Raw genomic sequence first — 17960 nt, 5'->3', positions numbered from 1 at the left:
TTCACCACCAACAGCCCACAGCAGGCTCTCAGTAAAGACGTCCGCGGATGGGATCTGTTGAGTCACTCGTCCAAAGTGACCCAGCTTTTGCGTGGAGGGCTGGATTCAAATCTAGACACCTTGCTCTCTGACTCAGTATCGTGCACGACAGAGCTTACCAGGAAAGACAGCTTTCTCTCTGATTGAAATGTGTGAGTATCATGGGGGTGCCAGCTTGCTCCACAGTGAGTGAGACTCCCCTGGCAACAGCAAGCTGGGAGCCTTTCTAGTCCCCCACCCCCCAGCTGAGCTAGGAATCAAGCCAGGACTTGTGGAAACAGCTCCCATCTGACTCTTTGCAAGCAAAGTCATGCAGACCTGAGACTGAGTCTCCCACCCCCACCCCCACCCCAGACACACCTCACCCGATCAAGAGATGCTGGTGGCTCCCGCCTACAGGCAGAGTCCAGCCCCAGCACCTGGCCCCAAGGACGAGTGTATCCATTAACTAGTGGGGGCCAAATGAGACCCTGGAGTTCTTGCCTGGATTTGCTGAGCTCCACCCGCCTCCCAGGTCATCAGCCACCATCTGCACAAAGGCCACGGTCTCGGCTGACATTACCCCATCCCAGCATCTCCTGATGAGCCAGCTTTGGTACAGCCTCCATCACAGCCAGTGCCCCAGCACAGGTTCCTTCTCTGGACCCATGCAGTATCAAATGCTGACACTCAGAAACACAGCCACTTGCAAAACAAAACAAGATACACGCACACACACACACACACACACACACACACACACACACACACACACACGAACATGAGGACATACAGGGACTGGCACTCACCCCTTTCCATGACACTATGCTCAGAAACAGAGAATAGATAGATATTCATAGAAAACGCACCAGGGTAGGGAGCCAGAGTCTCAGAGGTCCAGACAACAGGAGCCAACATTGCATCATGGTGCATGGACCAAAGAGATAGTAGACAAGTTCCTCTCCTTCTCTAACACACAGCTATGGAGTCATGAAGTGCCACTTGCTCATCAGGGCATCCCTTGGTCCTCCTGAGATGGGCCTGGCTGCCTTCCTTGTTCTTGTATCCTTGTCCTGCATCCCTCTTGTTCCACCCCCCCCTTTGCTAAGATTGCATTCCTGTCCCCTAATGAAGCACCGTGTGTGTGTGTGTGTGTGTGTGTGTGTGTGTGTGTGTGTGTGTGTCTGTATGTGTACATGTTTGTATGTCTATGTGTGAGTATGTAGGCAAGAGGTGAACCTCAGGTACCATTCCTCAGCCCCTGTCTAGCCTGTTCTTGAGACAGGGTCTTTGTTGAAGAGGGCAGTGCACCCTTGTAACTCCGGCACTGGGAGGCAAAGCTCACTAGCCAGCCAGCCTAGCTGAATTGAGAGCTCCAGGTTCAGTGAAAGACCCTGTCTCAAAAATAAACAAGCAAACAAATAAGGTGGAGGTGATTAAGAATGATACATCAAGCAGGCATACTTCCGCGCGCGCGCGTGTGTACACACACACACACATACACAGAGCTAATGAGAAACAGAATCAGGACTGCAATCCTGCAATCCTCAGCCACAGTGGGAACATAGTGCTTGGCGCTGGGCTGTGGAGAAGGTGCTGTTTGGGTATAGCCTTCCTGAGGAAGCTTTTGGGACACCTTTTGTGACATAAGATGGCCGATTATATGTGAGGGGTTTTGAAGTGAAAGGAAAAGACACACGTCATCTCTTTTTTTCCCAAGACTAGCCCAGGCCCGTGGCCTCTATGCTATCTAGACAGGAACCGGCAGAGTGGTAAAACATCCCTACTATTTCCTTCTGCAGAACCAAGCCTAGGAACTAAGGAAGCGTGTGACAGGCCCAGGCGGGGCTGGTCCCTGCCTAGACCTGCCTCAAGAGAACGTCTCCCCCCACTGTTCTCCCAAAGCCCAACACTCCAGCTGCAGAGCCAGGACAACTGGAGGAGCTGAGAGAAAAGCAATGGTTCCTGGAGCATCTTTCTGCTGCCCCCTGCCCCTTAATTTTGGGAAGAAAGTCTGAACCAGAAAAAAAAAAAAAGAAGAAGAAAAAAGAAAAGGCTAAAAAGGCTTATTATAATGACCTTCAAGAAAAGCAACTACATTTTTACCTTGAGAACTGCAGAACCGAAAGCAAGTCTGTATGGACCATGCAAATGAGATGCAAACACGAAATGCAAATAACCTAGGGCTGTCGTAGCTGCAGTAGCAGTAGCTTTCCCAAGCCTCTAGAGGGAGGTAGAGAGAAGGGACAGAGGGCAATTAGCAAGTGCTCTGGGGACTGTGAGAGGCTTGTCTAAGGATGGGAAGAAGAGCCCCAGGGTGCTCCATACACTAGGAAGTGTCCCAACTCTGGCAAGATCTGGCGGCACTAGGCCTTCAGTGTGTACAGAGGTGTGTGCAGACCTGAGGGCTCTGCTGACACTCAGAAACACAGCCACTTGTGAAGACATACAGGGACTGGCTCTCACCTCTTTCCATGACACTATGCTCAGAAACAGATAATAAATACACATTTATAGAAAGCACAACACACCAAGAGACATCAGCACCCACAGAGACCCACGAAGAGATGCAAATAGCCACGTATACAGATACAGGGGAGTCAAGCAGGTCTGTCTGGAAAGAAAGGTCCAAAAGACCGAAATACCTCCTTGGCTGATATGGCGTGGGAACACAAACCCACAAAGCAGCCGTCTGAAGTAGGCTTGATTGTTTAATATTCAGGACAAGGAAAGGAGGAGCCCCAAAGGCGAACTGAGGCAGGAGTGATGGCACATGCCTGTAATCCTGATACCTGGGAGGCAGAGGCAGGAAGATCATGGCCAGCTTCCATAGGAGTCTGAAGCCAGACTGGGCTCTATGGGACCCTGTCTCAAAAAAATAAAAAAAAGCCAAAGGTGATGATCCGATACCCCAAAAGCAACAGCAAAGAGCAAGAGAAAGGATGGACAGCGTCTGCAGTGATGGGGAGCCCAGGCTTGGTACATGCTAGTAAAGCCTTCCACCCTGGAGCGCATCACAGCCCAAGATGCAGAGGCAGGCCCTTGTCCAAGGCTGGCCTCAAACTTGAGATCCTCCTGCCTCAGCCTCCTCAGTGCTATGATTGCAGAAGGGGACCACTAGATCCAACCCAAGACACAGTAGCTTTTGAGGCGGGCAGTTAATTTTTTGAGACAGGGTTTCTCTGTGTAGCCCTGGCTGTCCTGGACTCACTCTGTAGACCAGGCTGGCCTCGAACTCACAGAGATCCACCTGCCCCAGCCTCCCAAGTGCTGAGATTACAGGTGTGCGCCACCACAGTCTCTGGTGTTGTGCAGGTTGAGATTGACTCTAACGCTTCATGTGTGCCAGGTAAGCACTTTCCTACTGAGCCACATCCTCAGCTCAAGCCCCCACCTTCCTTTTGGTCCATTTGCCCTAGAACCTTCCCTATCCTAGTGGGATGCAGGAACGCCCGACCGCTCCTTGCCGCCCCACCTGGTGGCCTGGCTAGCGGGTTTTCACCCCACCTGGTCCTTGGAGGAACTCCAGCCTTTCTCCCTCCTGCTCTGCCATCAACTCCGCTGAGAGTCCTCGTTAATTCTGCTCCGTGGATAATCTAATTTGGAAATCTGAGGGAGGAAAGGAATGATTTCCAAATGGGATACAAGACAGGGTTTTCAGAAGCCACCTGTCTCTGGGTGACTGTTCACAGAAGAGAATGACTCTTTCCCCCCAAAAGTATACAAACTTGAAATGCCACCCTGCCCACTCGGTCCTCCACACACAAAAAGAAATGTGCTTTTTCAGAGCAAAGAATGAATAAGCTTTCTTGCTTCCTGCCACAAATGCATGGAATCATTCTGAGAAGTCACCACCCCTCCAGGTCTCCGTGTCCCTAGTTACCTATGAGAGGCAGGACAAGGCAGTTGTAGATTTCCTAGCATTCACTTCACAGAATTCCCCCAGAACTGTGTCCTGTCCTTGTGACTGACTGCTAGTGCCGGGGTGGCAGGGTAGCTAAAGGCCTGGTCTCCAGTCAAGGGAGCAAGACAAGTTCAGAAAAACACCCTGAGTGGAGCTTACCCAACCACCTTGAGCCCCAAACCCATCTACCCAAGACCCTTTCCATCTGCCTGGTAACTGCTTTAGGTGAGAAGGGAGGCCAGTAAGGATGGGGCAGCCTTAAAACATGAAGCCTGATGATCAGTGTGTACCCGAGGGGCTGCAAAATGCCAGCTCGCTGGCTCTGAGTGTAGTTCAGAGCCACAGACTCCCTTTTCAAATTAATATTCATGGGGCTGGCATGCCATTTATTTGCATATGTAGATTATTGCTCATCCTCTGCAGGAGAGAAAAAGTTTGGGGGTGTTTATATTTATTGTATTTATTTTAAGCTCCGGTAATAAAGCAGGCAGGTCAGGCCGGGAAAGGGCAGGTTCCTAGAGCAGGAACCATAAAACCATCTCCAAAGCAGTCTTTGGAAGGCAACCCATGAAGCCCCTCCCTCAGAAGGCACTAGAAGGTTGCCCTTCAAGGTAAGCATCCAGTCTGAGCCTATCAGTTGAACTTTCCAAGCCCCTGCTTCGTTTATTCAGATGTGTGTTCGTGTTGGCATGCACCTGGAGGCTAGGTGTTTGCCTAGGTCTTAGACCCTGTTTGAGGATGAAGCACAGCGTTAGAGCACAGGTACAATCCAAGTGCCCACTTAGCTGAGGCATCATAAGGAGGTTCTAACCCGTTCCCTCCTGTGCTAAAACCCTTATGCTCCCGCCACCCCAGGAAAGTTCCCACCCTGCCCACTGTCAATGAAGCCATCAGTGACTTTGAGAACCATTATTCCATCTTTTCCCAGTCCACTGGCCTCAGCCCCTTTTCTGCCTCAAGGAAAGTGTTCACAGGAAAGCTGGCAGTCTAAAGTAAGTGGTTCAAAGTCCTGTGGACCCACTAAATCAGCAGAGTAGAGTGAGACTAGAAACCAACAGGCCAGGGGTGTCAAAAATGCCCATAAGATACTTAGGTATAAATAGAGGAAAGTTAGCCCTGTGCCCACCCCCAGTGCCCCCTGCTGGCCAACTCTGCTCCCGGGACCCTTGCAAGACATTTTACTGTCTAAAGTAATGTTTCACATATGGGAAGCATTCATTAAAACTAGTCCCTTCAATTGAAGTTGAGTGGGAAAAAAATTTTTTTTCAGGAAAATAATCTATTCCTGTGGTTTATGAATTCAACAAATACCTGATGAGCCAAGCCTGGTGAGGCATGCCTGTAATCCCAGCACTCAGGAGGATCAAGAATTCAAGGTCGTCTATGGCTACACAGCAAGTTCAAGGCCAGTTTGTGCTGTGTGAGACCCTGACTCAATAAATAAACAAATAGCAAGGCACTGGTTCAAGCTCCACCCCCATCTACTGGCCACAGTGTTGGCTACAAATAAGGACCCAGCCCACCTCATCTTGGATCTCAATGGGTTTAGGATCCAACTGGGAAAGACAAGGAACACCTTGAAATAATGCTAAATAATGACCCCATCAGTTTCCCTAGTAAGCACGGAATTTGTGGTGTGAGCAGTAATTGCTACAGAAGTTCAGCAAAGGAGAGGTCAATACTTCAAGATCACTGGGAGCACCCACACTTAGGGAGGCTCTAATGAGGATGCAGCTGGAGGCCGGCCTTAAAGGGAGGGGGACTTCCAGAAACCCCAGAGAAGGACAGGACCGGCTGCCATGGCAGAGGCCAGGAGGCAAGGGGCAGGGAAGCGCAGAGGTGAGGAAGACCTAACAAGGGGAAGTGAGGAGAGGAGAATAGGCAAGACAGGAAGAGGCTAGCAGGGGAGGAGAAAGGTACCACCAAGGCAAACTGTGAAGAGTCCAGATACCTACCTGAGGAGCTTCGGCCTTACCCTACTTGAGAGGGGGAGGGGGGAGAGGGAGGGAGGGAGAGAGAGAGAGAGAGAATTCCCCCCCCCCCCAGTTGCTTGTCAGTAGCCCCAGGGGTACACAATGGGCTCAGAGCAGGGACTCAGAACCTACAGCCACCTTTGCACTAACACCTTCATAGAGGCCCACGGACTGTTCCAGAAAGCACATCCTTCCATCCACCTCTCCCTGCATCACAGGAGGACAGAGTAGGAGGCTGGTGTCATCATCCAGTATGCCAAAGGGGATTTCTCAGGACAGAAAGCTATATCCAGTAAAGACAAAGGTTGTGTTTAGGGATTAGGAAGGGAGCGTAGGGAGCCGTGGGGCTTAGCAAAAGGTGCTGCTAAAGTCCTCGAGTCCAAGCACTGGTTCTGCCAGTGAAAGCGAAGAGGACTGATTGAAAGACATCTGAAGGATGGGTGACGTCGTGATGGTAGCCAGGCATCAGATATTACTAATATTATCCAAGCCAATGCTGTGTATCCCATCACTCAGGAGGCTGTAACATGAGGATTGACCGTTCAAGGTCATCCTCACATATCAGTGAATTTGAGGCCAGCCTGGGCTACATGAGACTCCTTGTCAAAAGTACACACCTCAACCCCCCACAGTGGTGATGATGATGATGACGATGATGATGATGATGATGATGTCTAATAATAATAATAATAATTGCAGTTAAGGCTGAGACAGGGACTAAGAGGTCAAGACTGACAGAAGCTAAGAGTGCAGCACGGGGAGGGAGCAACGGGAGCCGCCTCTGAGCCACTGCAGTGATGTCTATCCTGAAAGCACCAGCAACTGCCAAACTGGGTTTGTAGCCCAGTGGGTAGAGCACTCACCCAACAGGCAAGAACCCCTGGGTTTGAGCTCCCAAGCCACATAAGCCCAAAGTGGTGACAAATGCCAGTAATCCCAGCACTCAGGGAGGCAAAGGCAGAACTGATGTGAATTCCAGGCTAGGCTGTTCTACAAAGCAGGTCCAGGACAGCCAAGGCTACACAGAGAAACCATCTCCAAACACCCCTCTCCCCGTCCCCAAAAAAGACACCGTCTCAAAGCTGTTTCTGTGGTTGTACAAGATGATCTATTTTAGCCTGATTTGCTTCATGCCGCTGCTGAAAAAGAAAAGGCAAGAATAAGCCAGGCAGATGGAGCTCCCAACCTTCCTTGACTTCAGTGTTAGAGTCTCAGGACATCCCCTAAACCACCTCCTCCAGGAAGCCTGCCGTGACTGCTGTGACTCCCTCTGGCTGTGGCTCCCTCTGGTGGCATGGTTTTCTGCTATGGTTGCTTCTCTGGCCCTATTGCCTCCTCCGGCTCTGCCTTCTGACTGTTGATGTGTGTGGTAGAATCCATACACATCTCCCAAAGTGGGTTATCCATTCCCTGATGTTCAAGGTCAAACCTTCAAATCCTCTACTTGTGTTGGCCAAATGTAGTCACTGGGTTAACTCAGGTTAGCCCCATTTTACAGAAGAGTAAACCGAAACACAAAAGGTTAAAATACTTTGCCCAGAGCCATGAGGTTTAAAAGGAATAAAGAGAATTCAAACCCAGGTCTTGAGCTGTCTATAGCTGATCGATGCTTAACGCTTTTTTATCCTTTCCAGCTTTGTTCCTTTTTGGAGACTCAGCAGCCAATCAGGATTGTTCTAGACCAATTGTGAGCATCTCTTCTCCTTGCCTCTGCCTAGTTTCGACACTGGACTCGCAAGTTCAGCCAAGAAGACAAGAGGCAAAGTCTAATCAGGAGATGGGGAAAGACTCCTCTCCCTGCCTTTTTGCCACTGCGGATGATTTCAAGGATGCAACACTTGGAACCATTGCAGCCATTTTGTGACCTTGAGAACAAAGGCTGAGAAGGATCTGGATCTTCAATGATGTAGCTAAGCCACAGAAAGAAACAACCTTGGAGCAGAAAATAGCCTAGACCTCTTGTTATGGGAGATACCAAGTCCCCAATTGTTCCAGCTGGGAGAGTTCAGGTCCTTCTGTTGCTTGCAGCTCTGACACCCTCTCCAGTCAAGGGCTCTTGTCTCTATAGCTACCTGAGCTATTACAGAAGATAAACAGCGTGTATGAGTCCTATCCCCCCACCCTCAGTGCGCCTACCCCAAGGCTGGCCGCTCAATAAAGATTCCATCCATATTTGGTTTTGATAGAGTCTCCCCTTCCTCGCCATCTCGGACGGTAGCATTTTTCCCTCTTCTGAGCCTAGCTGATCCCAAGCTTCTGCCTCACATCTTGACAGTGGTCTTACCGTGACTGACCACTGGGCCTCCATTCTCTTCCTCCACCTTTGCGGATCAAGATGCAAGCGAGGTGCTCGCACTGGTCCAGGGAGGCCATCGGCACAAGTTCGAATTCCTAAACAAGTCTTCTTTGAAATGTCTTTCTCAATTAGATCTCACCCAAATGTTTGACTCAGGCTGAATGAGTTCCAACTTCATGCACCAGAACAGACATGTTGAGCCTGCATAATTATTGCAGCCAGCTTTATTTGTTATTAAAAAAAAAAAGAAAGAAAGAAAGAAGAAAAGAAAGAAACATGGATTGCTGTTCCTTCTCGACTGTAAAATAATCAATAAATAGAATCCAGATGAAAAATACCAGCATTTAGGGAGAACAATTCTGTTATGATTCTTCTCTTTGGGGCCTAATTAACTCACATGGTAGATGGAGCCCATCACTGAGTGGAAGAGGCTCCTCCTCCTGCTGAGATTCTGCTCCGAGTCAGAAACAGATAGACAGAAGGTGTCAACAAACAGAGTGTGCGCTGCAGACTCCTCGAAGCCAGCTCCCACTAGCTGGTTTGTTTTTTTCTTTTTTTCCTTTGTCCCCCAAGAACACCTAGCATGGCAACCACGAAATAAAGCAGAGCTAGTCCGGGAGCAGGAAAAGCAGCTCGCTGCCTCTGTCTTGTCTTTCCTTCCTCCCTTCCTACTTTTCCATTGTTTCCGTCCTCCCACCTTCCCTAGCTTGGAGTTGAAACAGGGTCTCATGTAGCTCAGGCTCTCCTTGAACTTGCAGCCTGGGGGGGGGACGACCTTGAACTCCTGATCCTCCTGCCTCTACCTCCTGACTGCTGACATGACAGGTCTGTGCCACCCACATCTGGTTTGTTCGGTCCTGAGGTTCGAACCCAGAGCTCCATGCAAGCTATGCAAGCTGAGCCACCTCCCCAACCCACGTCCTTTCTCTCAAATGAAGAAGACACACCTTTCTGGACAATGACCACCCTGGCCATGAAAGTTTCATGAGGGGCTCAGGGAGTGGATGACACCTTCTCAATTATAACACCACTCTAATAAACCCCCACGGAGCCACAGGGCACAGAGTCTGCAGCCAACACATGACACCTATTTATTCCCTAATTACATGACAATATATTCTCTGTGTGTGTGCTGATGAAGATAAAATATTCCTTTAATTCTACGGCCACCTGGGGGTTTGGGGGGATGGGACCGCATATAAGCTCGTCCTGGGAGTCCCTGGTGCTAAATCACAGCCCCAGCCCCCACTCCAGTAGAGTCTCCAGAAAAATCAGTCCCTTTCCTCTGTTCCCCACTCCTAAAGTATTGTTCTTACAGTGAGCGCATCAGCGTGGCCGGGAACTGGATAGAAATGGCAATTAGCAAGACCACCCCAGGCCCACGGAATCATAAGCTGAGGGAGAGTCCAAGGAGCTGTGTTGCTACAATCCTTTCACCCACAGAAGAACAACCCCCTTCAGTCTCCCAGACAGGAAGAAGCGCTTCAGTTTTTATGCTTATTTATTTTATTTTACGTGTATGCATATGTATACCGGTGCATGTATGCACGAAGAGGGCTGGGGTCAACCACAGGCATGATCCTCAGGAGCCTGTCCACCTTGTTTTTTAGGTCCTCTCTCTGGGACCTGGGACTCACCCATGAGGCCAGACTGGCTGGCTGTCCAGTAGGTCCCAGGGATCCTCCTGCCTCTGCCTCCCCAGTGCTGGGATGACAAAGCGTACACCGCCATACTCAGCTTTTCATGAGGGTTCTAGGACTCGAACTCCGGTCCTCATACTTGCACAGTAAGCACTTTACTGTCTGAGTCACCCCCTCCTCTCCCCATTCAAAAGAACCTGACTGGGACATCGGGGACACCCGGATTCTACAGCATCTGGAGTCCCACAGATTGCACAGCTGTCCCAATCTACAGACTTGAGGTTCCACTTGCCCGTCCGTACGGTGGGGCTCCAGAGCTTGCCAGGCAGCTGTGGGTGCTGGAGTTTCAGAGGTACACGGTCACCTGGCAGCGGTCTCTATGGAGACCTGGGAAGAGCACAGTTGCCAACATGCACCAGCTCCCTCCTGCCGTGCTCTGACCAGCAGAAACTCTACAGGGTAGAGCTCTAGTGCTACATATAAGGTCAGCAATACAGCTGTCCTGGGTCACCCTGACAGCCAGCAGACTCAAAACCTCATAGCCAACTATTTCAAACCTTGTTGCCACAGAGCCCTGAGCCACTTGAGGCAACTCTAGGGTCATTTGTTATATTGCCAACAGTTCTTCAGAGGTCTTTTATGTGCCTTTTCTTGCAGCTGGTCTGTAAGCATAGGAGCCAGGGTATCTGCATAATGATCTGGGAACCATTGCTTTCTGATCTGTGGCTGGGTCCCTGGGCCCCTGGGCCCAAGGAGGAGCTGCAGAACTGACTGTTGCCCCAATGTCCCTAGAAGGAGGAATGCTTAGCTCATATAAAGCCCAGAATACCCAAGCACCTAGATTCTATTGCGTTTGTTTGTTTGTTTATTTGTTTGTTTATGGAGAGAGGGCGCACGCCATGGCAAGCACATGAAGGGTGGAGGATGATTTCTGTGGGAATCTGCTCTCTCCTTCCACCGTGTGAGTCTCCAGCATCGAACTCAAGTTGTCAGGCTTGGCAGCAAGCACCCTTACCCAGCTGAGCCATCGCATCCGCCAGCCCCTAGATTCTAAATGTGAAGCTGGCAAAGGAGCAAAGGAGCAAAGGAATGCATGAAGCCTTTGGGGGGGGGGGGGAGTTAGGGGGGGAAGCAGGAGGAAAAGAGGCAACAGCAGCTTGCATGGCTGTCTTCCTGGCCCTAGGGTCACAGAGCTCTGCCTTCAGAACCAACTGCTCACCTTCCGCTTCCATAGAAGCAGTGGGCCTGTGGGCTGGACGCTGAACTCCAGTTCTCCTTGGCCCTGACTCTGATGTCCTTGGCTCACCTGTCCACTGCCTGAGGTTAGCAGTTAAAGCCCTGGCCTGCAGAAACCCTTCTCCTGTGGCACTGTACAAGGCTACCGTGACTCAACTACACGGCCACCCCTGTTATGCCCTCCCCGTGTGCTTCACAGGCCACCAGGGAGCCAGGTCCGTGGCACCTAAAATCAGCCACAGTGCAAACACCAACACTCCATACCATAGATGTGGCTTGGCTTGGGAGCTCCTGGTTACCACGTCCTGCCTCTAACCTTCCAACCTCCTCGAGCTCCCGCTGCCTTTTTATTCCGCAGTGGCCTAACTGGGAACACCTGTCTCAGGCTAAGAAGTGATCAAGTCAGCGTGGGAAGCCAGAACCTGTTCCCAGTCCTTAGGCAGGAAGACTATGTTACTTCCCCTTACGCCCTAGCCAGCTCTAAGCGAGTCTCCTCTTCGAGCTCAGTAGGCTGATCTGTGCAATGGGAGGAAAGGGGAGGACTCCAGTTATGTAGGCTTCAATTTTCTAGTGGCTTGAACAATATAGGAGCAACAGCAAGAGCCTGGCGCTTGGTGCACACCGCAGGGAAATCCGCTAAGGGAACAGAAAGTGAAGCGCCACATTCTAGGCTGGGGGGCGGGGGGGGGGGCGGTTAATGTCAATGCCCTGGGGCATTGAATCCAACCTTCAGGGCCCTGGCAATGGCCAGCAGACAATCCTCTCCACAAAGACCTGCACCTTTTTTGCCACTTCTAAACCTGCGCTAAGCCTCACAAGAGACCATTCCGGATTGCAGTCCAGCAAAAACAGAAAGCAGGGAGTGTCGGCGAAGCCAGCCTCTAGACTCCAGAAACCAAAACGCCACCCCGGACAGGCTCGGGCGGTCCCGGCTGAACGCCGCACGCCACCACCTGGTCAAAATGTTAACCCCAGTTTCCCCCTGGAGAGTGATGAGCGCGGATGCGCCGGGCACAAGCACCCTTGCCACAGAGAGCTGGGATAGCAGGGAGCTCTAACCTCTCTATAAGCATCCTCCAACCAGCGGGAGGCCCTGTTCTACTGGCTCCCAGAGAGACCAGACATGGGAGAGAGCCTGGTCCCAGTCACTTGGACAGGTTTTTCTCGAGAGCATCACCAGCCCGAAAGGAGGCCGGCTGGCCTCGCAGCAGGGACCCAAAGGAACGGATCCCGAGCCGCAGCGACAGTGGGATGGAGCGTGGGAGTCAGTTCCAGGAAAAAGCAGCTGGGGTTCCAGGGCTCCGGGACCCGCGCTCCCGGACTACAGACGGAGAGTGACTCCGTCCCACTCGCGACCTTGATCAATTTTACCTATTTTTAGGATATATTCTCTCTCTCTCCCTCTCTCTCTCTCTCTCTCTCTCTCTCTCTCTCTCTCTCTCTCTCTCTCTCTCTCTCTCTCTCTCCCCCTAAAAGGCTAAATCAAGTCTTAGAGAAAGGTGGTTGGGCAGGGTAGCCACCAGAACCACCCGTGTCCCCACCTAGAATACTACCGCCCGCGATTGGGAGAGAAGTTAGGAACTTCGGGACAACCACCCACGAGCGCAAAAGGAGTGACTCGCTTCTCTTTTAACTTTGGGTGTTGGGGTCCCCGCCGAGGGTCGGAGGTATGTCGCCAGGGACGACTCACGGGACGGCAGGACGTTGGGGATTCCCTCGGAGAGAGTGGGGAGACAGGATAAGGGGGGAAAAGAGTGAGTTCACGTTGCGCGTGGCACCGGCTGGGCTTGGGCTCTGCCGGGACTGCGCGCGGCCGCGCAGCTCTGCGTCTGGACCCGGGTCGGAAGGACGCGGTGCAGGGCGAACGTCCCGCACCTCTGGGATGGCTTCCGGCCGGGAGTCCCCAGATTCGTGCAGAGCTAGCAGGTTCCTTCTTCAGGACACCAGCACCGCGACTCTCAGGTCTTCTCCCGCACGTGGAGGCGCGGCAGCCGCTGCGTCCTGACTGCGGCCGGAGGACGCGCGCTTAGCCTTGCCCAGGCTCTCCACATCTTGCACAGACCCTCCGGCTCTCCTGCAAGCCCAGCCATCCACCTTCTGCCCCTTGTCAAACTCGCCTTCCCGAACCTGGACCCGGCCGGGCCAGCCTGGGGACCCACGGAGCCGGTGGAAAGTTAGCCGCGGCGCTGCAAAGCCCCCTCCCCTGGACTGGAACCCACGCCACGGCCCAATGCACCTACAGAGCTCCGAGGCTCCAAGTCCCCACGGACCCCACCCAACCATCTACCTGCTTCCGCGGCGCGCCCAGGGCTTGGGCCAGCCAGGCGCGTGGTCCTGTCCCCGGGAGCCGGAGCCGCTTTCAGGTCCCCAGGCAGGAGCAGGAGCTGCGAATCGCCCCGAGCCCGGCAGCCGGCTCCGGGCACTGAGAACGAGTGAACGAGCAGGAGGCTGAAGCCGCTGCGACTGCTGCCTCGGCAGCCCCCACCCCCTGCGTCCCTCGGCCCCTCCCTCCTCCCTCCTCCCTCCGCTCTCCCTCCTCCTCCCACCTCCTTTCTCCCTCTTTGGTCCTTTCAGACCCTGCGATCACGCGCGCGTTCCCTCGCTCTTTTTCCTGGCTTTCTCTCTGTCGATTGACTTCTTCTGTTCCCCCGGTGCTCTTCTCACTTCCCTACTCTGCATCCACCCTTTTTCGTTCTTTTACTGTTTTCCCCGCTCCCTCTTTTCTGTATTTCTGTCTTTTAGCCCCTCACGTCTATCTCTTCTTTCTCTTCCCTTCCTTCACCCCCTTTTTTTTTCTCCCAATAGATCAGAGTGGCCTCCGCACCTATTCTTTCTAGAAGCTCTGACTGGGGAAGCCTGCCCAGAATGGAAGGAAACCAGGAATATGCCCCAAACTGAGCTTTTAACAAGACCCGGGAAAGGCAAGAAAAGCGAAGAACTCAATGCGAAGAACCAGCTGCTCTGAGCCGCATCTGGCGAAGGGGGAAGACACTGAGGCCTCAGAACAAGAACTTGCTATGCTGTGCTCAACTCCAAAGGCTGCTGGGCTTAGACCAGCTCTACTTCCTCCAGCCTCGGACAAGGCTTTAAACCGGGGACAAGGTGGTAGAGGGGGGTACGTACTAATGACAGGGTGCCAGAGACCTGGCACTACACCCAGTCCTCTGTGACAACAAGAGGGCCCCCGGCCGTCGGGAGTGTCACAGGAAACCCCTTGACCCCTTACTCCTCTCCAAAATGCGAGGGGCTAGCTTCTGCTTTCCTGCTTGCCGGAAGCGGGGTGTCTCCTTCCCTTGAACTCAAGCCCAAGTGAGGAACCCCCACACTTGAGGAAAGGTGGCCTGAGCCTGGAGGAAGACTTTTGCCAATAAAGAGAGCATATTGTCTGCAGCTTTGAGATAAGCCACCTGCACAGGCTCCCATGCAGCCTGAAGAACAAGCGCTTTCCCCGGGAGTATCCCCTGCCATCTGCGCATTTCAGCCTGGTGGAGTTTGGAGAAGAGAGAAGAAGGCCCCTGCGCTGGAAGCACCAGACCAAGTTTCTCCCAAGCCAGGGTTCACCTATAACTGTTGGGGCCCCTGGCGGTGGCACCAGTGTAAGCAGGGATCTTTCTACTTTGGGGTTTCAGGCCCCAAGACCCCACACCAACACCCCCAGCAGCTCCTTACCTTGGGATATCAAAGCAAATAGACAACCCAGGCCTGGGCCTCTTAATCACAACATAGAAGCAGAGCTTGTGGTGGTGGCTGAGACAGGGTGGGGCACTTAGCCAACATCCCTGCACTTACACTCCCTGTCCCCCGAGTCCCTCCTTAAATTCTGCACCCCAGGAGCTTCCTGGCCCCTCCTACACAGGACCAACTATCTAACTGATATAATCATCTCCCCACCTGACAGCGAGCAGACCGAATTTGACATTGTAAGAGTCCCCAACTCCATAGCCTATAGGGTGTGAATCACACTGGGAGGCCAGCTCCCCTCACTGTGACACTAGAAAAATCACTTAATCCCTCTAGCCTCAGTTTCCTTGTTTGTAAAACGAGAATGCTAACAGCACTTACGAGCCCTCTGAGGATTCAACCAAAGCCCCGCTCTTGGCACTGTAAGTGGTGGCACTTGGCCACGGTCTGCAGATAATATTAACCTGATTAAAATTAAACTAGGCTTTGCACAGCTTCCTCTTCACATTGACTCTTGGGTTCCAAGTCCCACTCCGGCCCTGCCTCTCACCCCAACTTCTGTGTGGTAGCTAGCCATTTCTAAGTGGGCTCATGGTGGTGGGTGGGTCCTTCTTGATAACCATTGTACTCAGAGCAACAGGAAGCAGACCGCCCTGCCCCTCTAATCTCTCTGCTGCACTCACACACAGCCAGGCAGGAATTGTGTGTCTAAGGATTGCTTGGAGGGGGGGAGGGTTAGGGGGAGGGGGAGGCAGGGGGCGGGTGCCTGGCTTTCTGCCATACTCTAAAAAGCTGCATGGATCTATAAAGCTGGGCTTTCCCTGCCCAGTGGCAGGCCTCCAAGAACACATGTCACAACAGAGCCAGAAGCACTTTTAGCAAACATCTCTGGGAGTCAGTAAGGGGTCGGCCGGAACCCACAATCCACCATTCACTTGCCAGGAGAGCCTGCTTGCAGGCAGGCCCAGCTAGAGACGTTGTAGGGCTTGGCCTGGCCCAACTTCTACAAGTTTATTTGGGAAGTTGTAACACCTAAGACTATGCTACTCGCCTAAGGGTAGAATCTGAAACAAAAGTCCACCTGCCACCCAAAAGCTTGCACTTAGCTGGATGTAGTGATCCTGGGCCTCCCCGGGCTGCCCTTGAACTTCTGATCCTTTTGACCCCGTCTCCCAAGTGCTAGGATTAGACACCATGCCAGGTTTTTAAAAAAATATCTTTTATTAATTTATTCATATTATATCTCAATTGTTATCCCATCCCTTGTATCCTCCCATTCCTCCCTCCCTCCCATTTTCCCCTTACTCCCCTCCCCTATGACTGTGACTGAGGGGGCCCTCCTCCCCCTGTATATGCTCATAGGGTATCAAGTCTCTTCTTGGCACATGCCAGGTTTTACACAGTGTTGGGGAACAAACCGAAGACCTCATGCATGCTAGGCAAGCACTCTACCAGCTGAGCTATGCATGGGAGCTAAATACATACATAGAAGTCCATATTCTACCTGGGGAAGGAGGAAAGGCATACCATGAGCTGACTGAGAGACCCAGAATCAGACCCCCAGCACAAGCCTTCGCGCTGTCATTTGTCCTCTATGGTCACAAGGACGCACCTTTCTGCCTGAAATCTTCTGCCCATGCTGGAATGACTCCTCCTTCCTAGAAACAAATCCCAGGAGACATGGGTGCCCAGGGCTCAGAAAAGGGGTACTATCCCATTATCTAGCGGGATGGTCCCTCATGCCTTCACTCTCCTCTGTCTCCTTCCTAGGATCACCTTTACCAAAAAGACCCACCCAAAACCCCTGGAGGGGACCCACTGAGGACTCCGGGGACATGTGGGACTGACTGGGTAGAGGAAAGACCAGAACTTTGAGAGTTTGTTTTATTTGACTCTTCAGATGGAATATGACACCGTAGAGTGCTGGAGATGGACGGCTATCTCCTCACCTGAGTGAGGGTGTTAGGGGCTGTTCCATGTCTTGCCCCCCTCAGATCTACCACAAAGCCTAGCACAGAGCCTTGCCTCATCAAAAGAATAAGACATTTACAATTTGTTGGGCCAGTGACACGGCTCAGAGGGTGAAGGTGCTTGCTGCCATTCCTGACAGTCTAAGTTGTATCCCTAGCACCAACATGATGGAAGGAGAGAGCCAACTCCTGAAATTTGTGCTTTGGCCTCCATATGTATGCTGTGGTATATTCGCACATACCCTAAATAAAATTATATATATATATATATATATATATATATATATATATATATTTTTTTTTTTTTTTTTTTTTTTTAAAGTTTAAGATGCTTATAATAGGCTTCCTCTTCCGGTCTCTTTGGCCTCAGCGGCAGAAGCAAGATGACAAAAGGGACGTCATCCTTTGGAAAGCGTCACAATAGGATGCACATGTTATGCCGCCGCTGTGGCTCCAAGGCCTACCACCTTCAGAAGTTGACCTGTGGCAAATGTGGCTACCGTGCCAAGCGCAATAGAAAGTATAACTGGAGTGCCAAGGCTAAGAGGCGAAACACAACCGGGAGCGGGCGGATGAGACACCTAAAAATTGTCTACCAAAGACTCAGACATGGATTCCGTGAAGGAACAACACCTAAACCCAAGAGGGCAGCTGTTACAGCATCCAGTTCATCTCGAGAATTTCAGTCATAAAATAAATGGTCTGGTTTCAAAAAACAAAGATGCTTATAATATTAGTAAAATACATATATAATGTCACAACAATCCTATAGAGCAAGCACTGTCATTCCCTCTTTAAAGAAGATAAACTGAGTCTACAAGAGCTTATGTTACTCAAAGCCACAAAACCAGTGGCAGACCTGAAATAAAAGCTCAAGCTTCTTCAAAGTCTGTAGTGGGAATGTTGGTTTCTTTAAAAACTCAATTATGTTATGTGAATATGTTTTTGTTTTAATCCTATGTGTGGGGTATGAGGCTGCCTCAGATAGACCACAGCAGCTAGCTATGATTTGTCTCGTGCTCTAGAAGAGGCATGATTTTTGCCGGACATGGTGGAGCATGCCTTTAATTCCAGCACTCAGGAGGCAGAGGCAGGTGGATTTACTGTGAGTTTGAGACCAGCCTGAGACAGCCAAGGCTACATGTAGAAATCCTGTCTCAAAAAAAAAAAAAGAAAGAAAGAAAGAAAGAAAGAAAAAAGAAAGAAATCCTGTCTCTCTCTCTCTCTCTCTCTCTCTCTCTC

At 51.5% G+C, this 17960-nt stretch overlaps 2 protein-coding genes across 15 annotated transcripts in view; one reads left to right on the top strand and one right to left on the bottom strand.

Moving 5' to 3' along the window:
* MEGF11 (multiple EGF like domains 11) overlaps positions 1-13530 on the bottom strand; it is a 331126-nt gene extending 317596 nt beyond the window's left edge. For all 14 annotated transcript variants that reach the window (XR_014779613.1, XR_014779614.1, XM_084783853.1 and 11 more), the window contains exon 1: positions 13355-13530. The gene's annotated coding sequence lies outside the window, so the exon portion shown is untranslated. The remainder of the gene's footprint in view (positions 1-13354) is intronic.
* A 3559-nt stretch (positions 13531-17089) lies between these two features.
* On the top strand, positions 17090-17410 carry LOC311598458 (large ribosomal subunit protein eL37-like; the record flags this gene model as incomplete). The annotated part of the gene is made up of 1 exon (XM_084783495.1): positions 17090-17410. The coding sequence occupies exon 1, from the start codon at positions 17102-17104 to the stop codon at positions 17408-17410; it is 309 nt and encodes a 102-aa protein (XP_084639621.1). The 5' UTR covers positions 17090-17101.
* Between the last annotated feature and the right edge of the window lie 550 nt (positions 17411-17960).

The sequence above is a fragment of the Acomys minous genome (genome assembly GCF_964271855.1).
Source record: "Acomys minous genome assembly, chromosome: 5".
In the NCBI taxonomy this organism is placed as follows: Eukaryota; Metazoa; Chordata; class Mammalia; order Rodentia; family Muridae; genus Acomys; species Acomys minous.
Note: the sequence above shows the minus strand (reverse complement) of the source record. Positions and strands in the feature narration are given on the sequence as shown.